Source organism: Helobdella robusta, assembly GCF_000326865.2.
Source record: "Helobdella robusta unplaced genomic scaffold HELROscaffold_2, whole genome shotgun sequence".
In the NCBI taxonomy this organism is placed as follows: domain Eukaryota; kingdom Metazoa; phylum Annelida; class Clitellata; order Rhynchobdellida; family Glossiphoniidae; genus Helobdella; species Helobdella robusta.
The window spans coordinates 2,789,160-2,795,571 of NW_008704083.1; the positions used below are offsets into that span (position 1 = coordinate 2,789,160).

At 33.6% G+C, this 6,412-nt stretch overlaps 1 protein-coding gene across 1 annotated transcript in view; it reads left to right on the plus strand.

Moving 5' to 3' along the window:
- Window positions 1-4,756: 4,756 nt before the first annotated feature.
- The window catches only part of HELRODRAFT_160199 (hypothetical protein), a gene marked incomplete at both ends in the record, with an annotated part of 2,935 nt that continues 1,279 nt past the window's right edge, over window positions 4,757-6,412 (plus strand). Inside the window, 3 exons of the mRNA XM_009017189.1 lie at window positions 4,757-4,781; window positions 5,082-5,224; window positions 6,252-6,372. Coding sequence (XP_009015437.1) covers window positions 4,757-4,781; window positions 5,082-5,224; window positions 6,252-6,372 — 289 coding nt within the window. The remainder of the gene's footprint in view (window positions 4,782-5,081; window positions 5,225-6,251; window positions 6,373-6,412) is intronic.

The window sequence follows — 6,412 nt, forward strand, 5'->3', positions numbered from 1 at the left end:
ACGTTACAAGAGGCTTATTCACTAATTACATTTTTTTGCTTTTAAATTTCAACGTTAAAAACTTAGAAACATTTCTATTTGAAAGCATTTGCACTTTAGAATAATAAAATAATTAAAAGATTAGGGGTTTTAAATAATTTTGTTATGAAAATATTTTAACAAGGAGCATGCAAGTCACGTTTCATTCAACATTTATTTCTTTTATTCAAAACATCTGCAAACAATCAAAATGTAGAGTGATCAGTAAACAGTTTGATTCCCTGTTTTAAATATGAATTGTTCAGCCAGCTTTCAAAATTGTGATGTCAAAACAAAATGAAAATAGTTTAACATTTTTAACGCGTCACTGACAGAAGAGTGGTCGCATTATGTCCACATGGACTGCTTCGAATGGCATAGCATCATCAACCCTTGCTTTGTGAAAAAAATAAAATTTAAAAATAAAATTGGAGGTGAATAGGAGTGTGTATGTGTAGTTTAAATGGTTGAAGCGTCAGTTATTTGGTGCTGTGAAGTGATTGATAAGAGCTGCCAACCATTCGCTCGATGCATTATTTCGCATGTTTGCACAATGTCCCTAACATTAAAAAATGTTTGCACTTTTAAAAATTGAAAAATCATTGATCAAACTTTTAATTTAATTTCATTTAAAAGTGGAATCTGCGCCTTCTATATTTATATACAACATCATTCGTGCCTGTTAACAAATAAAATTTGAGAAGCAAATCACTTTCATTCATTAGACTATCAGGATCCATGTTCATTTATTAAACGTCTCCATTCTCTTTCTCCATAACAATTACATTCAGGTTCAAAATATTTTCTTGTGTTATTTCAATTTGTTTGAAAATGCATGGGATTATGGAAAAAGCAAAAGACAAGCAAGATAAATGTCAGCCACCCAACCTTTCACACCTGACCACAATCCAAGCAATCCAGCACAATCCAGCACAATCCAAGCAATCATTCAGAGCACATCCGGAGAAGACCCAGTCACACAACAGGAAGAACAATTTGTATGCACGACTTCCAGCTCATTTAATATTTACTGCTCTACTATATATGCCAACACAACATATTTATTATCTTTGGTTATTATTAGTCGGTGGTTAAAACATGTCGTCCTATGGCGCTTCATTGGCGTCCAAAATTAAATTCGTAAATAACATTTATCACCGAAACAGATTATTTTTATTGCATGTACCACATTAAAACTTTGGTAGCAAGTTCCATTCTGATCTTTCAAAACTAATAAATTATGAAGTTTTGGCTTAAATTGAATGTAAATTTTGTGGTAGATTTACACTCGCACTGATTTCGTTTTTTTCAGTTCATGTTGTTTTGAAATGAAATTTTTAAATTTATTTACAAATATTTCTTAAATGAATTTATTAAATTTTAAAACTTTAAGACACCTTGAGCTGAACTAAAAAAAAACATAGCATTTGCCCATAGGAACATGGCAACAACCCTCGAGATTAGAGTGACTCAATTACCAAGGATGGCCAATGAATTGTACTACTCACCAACAAATTGTACAACTCATAAATATAGTGCAAAATATATGTTAAACTTTTTGAGAATGCGATTATTAAAAATTATTATGAAACAAATAGCAACTTACTTTACAATATTAAAAAAAATGTTTATTAATTTTTTTTTTAGAAAATTTTCACAAATGAAATTATTTTGCTATTAGTAGATTATGCTCTCAGTCATTTCATAAACCTATTATATTCTAAAATGTTAACGTTTATGAAAATATTTCAAAATACTTTTCTAGCACACGATTAAAAAAACTTGATAGAAAATACAAATAGGTGGAGTGCGTGCAGCGTTGAATTATTGAAGGAACATTCGAGACCCCTGTGGTGACCATGAAAAGAAATTGCCATGTGATGACACAACCCACACAAACTGCTTTCGGTCGCATTTGGACAGCCTAAAAAGAAAGTCACTTAACATTTATACGGGTAATTAAAACTTTTAAAAAGCAAATTTTACATTACGTTTGATTTTATCACAAATTTAATTTATCAACAACTATACTAACGTACTACCAACAGTTTTATGCACCAAATACGTGAAAATTAACATCAGCATCGATATTAACAAAAAGCAATTTGTAACAAAACCTTCGGCGTCTGTGATATGGCGAGAACATTAACAATTCGGTTCATTTTATTTTAATGTAACCTCATGTACCAACAGCCAATGTCATCATCGTAACATCTCAACATCACATCATCACAAGGAAACCAGCCAAATAATCATGTCCAGTAAGCAAACCACAAAATAATCATCTCCTAATGTCAGTTAATGGTGTCATAGTGACATTAAACACCGCTTCACTGACGTTTATTTCATTGGAGAAATCGTTGAAATAGCTGCTGTTGTCACCTAATCACTATATCATGTATCATATCATATATCATGTATCATATCATATATCATATCATATCGTATCGTATCGTATCATATCGTATCGTATCATATCATATATCATATCATAACACACATCGTATCATATAGCATCATATATCATATTTCATATAAAATTTTTACATACAACTTGCGTAAGAGTGAAAATACAAATGTTAGAATTGCATCACACCCTCGTGCGATTCTCAGAACATGATTTGCATTTGAAACAAGCCAAGTAGAAGGACACTGTTGAAGTATGATGATAGTAAGTTTGTAAGGTGTGACATGGACCAGAATGCGATCATGTCCACAACTTACCGCAATTCAAGCGTGTTTACGTATAATTGATAGCTAGAAGAACATCAGAAAGGTTCTCATGAACACTGCTGAATGTGGAGACCTCCAACAATTATAACAAAGTCCGAAACTATAAAATAAGTATCAACATTTTTTCAACAAAAATTTCCTTAATCAAAACTAAACCGCATTAAAAAAAACAACAACAATATCACTACCAGCAACAACAACCACAACAACAACAACCACAGCAACAACAACACTGGGTTGAAAGTTCAAAATTTCGAATTATAAAATGAATGATTGATTGCAACTTTGGTAGCATAAATTGATGAGCTGATGAGGTTATGGCATGCTGTTCTCTGTGTTTGGTTTCCTGGGAAGATTAATATGCACGTGGTTTGAGTTTCGCATCGAGATTGTGTGGAGTTTGGTCTTCTTTGTTTATTTGGGTCGACATCATAACGAACTGATCATGCAAATTGTTCCAATGCGCTGAAGGGATGCTATAATGTGACAATTCGCATTCAAACAACTCTCAAAATCGCGTTGTAACTCTTAAAATGTTGGCAGTCTCAAAAAAGCAACTTCATCAACTTATATATTTTTTTTGCAGAAACCGCGACAGATCAATATTGACAAGTCTGACGATTTCTCAGCAACTCATCCAACATCGTCAATCCTCTCCAGCATGCTGACAGTAAATGCACATGCGGGTTCAAATTTTCGTCCACAGTATTAGCAATAACATTACAATAATGTTTATTACAATAACGATGACATAAGAATAACAGAGCTACCTTAATGTAATTAATTAAATTGCAGCGTTGAAGGTCCCGCTGCAACATTCCAACATTCAACTCGAAGCAGTGTTGAAAGTTGGAATGAAGTTTCAACAGAATCAAAAATAGGATGAATAATTTCAAAAAATGTTTTTTCTGAAGCAAAACATGCAATAAAAAGCCACTGAACAAAGTTGCAATGATGTTTAATAAACAAATTTCTGACGCAGACACCAACTTTGAAACACATTATCATGTCGGCTTCTATGATTCCTACGCTGAAGTTTTACGACGGCAGATCGAGGCAATGAGTAGATGTTTTATGGCTTGTAAACAGCGGGCGGTGTTGTTCGTGTGGGTTGTCTTACGTCGTCAACAATAATGATGACGTCATCCTAAACTGTCTTCTTTTGTATTATTCTCGCTGCGACATCCATTACAACTTCTACTTTACTAATATTACCATGACCACCACCGTCGCTACCACTACTACTACTACTACTATTACTACTACTACTACTACTACTACTACTACTACTACTACTACTACCACCACCACCACCACCACCACTACAACAACCACTACCACCCCCACAACAACAACTACTACTACTAAAATAATAATGAGAACAATAATAATATTAAGAATAATAATTATGTGGCGTATATTTAAACAGCTGTAAAAGATATTCATCGCAGTAGCTGGCTTGTGTCGATCGAATTGAATTAATTTTTAATTAAATGAAGCAGCCCGTGAAATCTCGACTAAGGATAGCAGTTCATGTGGTAATCGAGAAGGGGGTATGATGTTTGCCACCGGCTCGATTATGGAGCCCTCAGTCTGGAGCCAAAGAATGTGATAAGATATTCTATCTTTTAATTCTCAACCATACATCATTCTTCCAGATATTTAAATCCACGCGGATGAATGGACGTGTTATTATCAATCATCAAAATTGAAAATTGATACTACTACTACTACTACTAGTAGTAGTAGTACTACAACTACTGCTACTACTACTACTACAACTACTACTATTACAACTACTACTAGTAGTACTACTACTACCCCCACCACCACTACCTTTACTACTACTATTACTACTACTACTACTACAACTACTACTTATAATAATAATAGTAATATAACAATAATAAAAAAAACAACAACAGATAGAATTAAAAAAATGTTGTTGTTATTAAATATGACAATATATAAACATAAATCCTTTTGCCAATATGGAAATAAAAAAATGGAAATAAAGAGGGTTCATGAAAGTAAATACTGTATTTCAGTTCATTTATTTATTACAATTCTTTGTTCAACATCTGCATGTGATGGATCGGAATCTCTTTGCGATCGAACGAGATCACTGCAACATCGGTACCAGGCATTTTGCCATTACGCCACCTCGCCGCCATATCATGTGAAAATAATTACAGGCTCAAAACTCAATTAAACGCTAAATCTCAAATTAGCAAAACGTGTAAGAATAAATGTGTCAATGTTAACGACATTCATGCGTGGAAGTGCTTGCACCTCTCTTGCTTGTACCCATCACCTTCATCGTCCGCGAGGGTTGTCCCTCTCGGAAGGGTGTGGCATAAGGGTCGGGATGAACGATGAACGAGCGATGGAGAACCTGCAATTCACTGGTGAGTTGATGCAGAGGACAACAAACATAAGCATGCTTGCCACACACGTCAATCGCTTACAAGAGGTATCCATTCGGAAAAAAATATTAAAAATGGTGACAACAATTTACCGTGATGCAAAATTAATTAAATAACAATAATATACTAGCGCAGTAGCAAAGAACAAGCAATAAAACAGCAATAAATAATAAAGAACAATAAAAAACAAACATGGCGTGCCTACGTTCTCTCTTATCTTGGCACTACACGGCCACGTTCTGCAGCTCGTTCGCATGCTTTACTACGCGCAGTGCACTCCTACGTTCACATAAACGTTTGTAGACGGGATATTTTTCGTTTCGCTGAAATCAAGATAATGCTAGGATAACTGCAAAAATTAACTCACTCCAACTAACTGTGGGTTGAATCATTTCTTTTCAATCCTCTCGCTTCCAACAGCTAAGTTAAAGGATATTTTATGAATATGTTTTGGAGAGATAAAAATTTCAAGTAATTTTATGCAAGGCATGATAATTTTAAATATTTCATTGAGTTGTCTTTAGTTGAAAGTTGTGTGAATAACTGATGCATTTGTATGCGTGAGCACGGCAGCTTTCAGTGATAGAAATAATAGATAGGACGGTGTTCATTTGGCTTGAAGTTAAAAAGTCATCACTTTATCATCATCATCGCCATCGTTGTCATCCTTCTAATCATTAAATTGATTTTCAGCGGATTCAGCGCAAACATTAGTAAAAGAATTATTTTAACACCAAATAACTTTTCAATCAAATTTAGGTGCAATTTTTTGCTGGGCTTTGAAATAAAATTAGAAATTTTTTTTCATTTGTATTCTTTGGCAAAAACTTAGGAACTTAATTTAGCGAAGATATTAATAACTTGTTTTAACGTTTGTGTTTATTAAAGCGTCGTCTCATTGAGTTATTTCAGATAACTTACACAAAGTTTGTTCGTTTGATTGTTCAATTTGAACGATTTACTTACCAATTCGGAAGATTTGTAAGTAAATCCCTGCATAAAAAATTCATTTTTTCAGTTTCATAAATTTCACGACAATTTTCATTCAACAACATTCTTCAATATTTTCTCTAGGAAGCAGAATGTGCTGGGACACAAAAAAAATTTCACAGAGAAAATAATGAAGTTTTAAAAATCATAAAAGTTGCATCTGAGACTAATGTTGGATCAGACAAGAACATGCATGTTATCAGAGGTTGTTACCAAAAAGGAGATGTGTGTGGTTGAAGTTATAA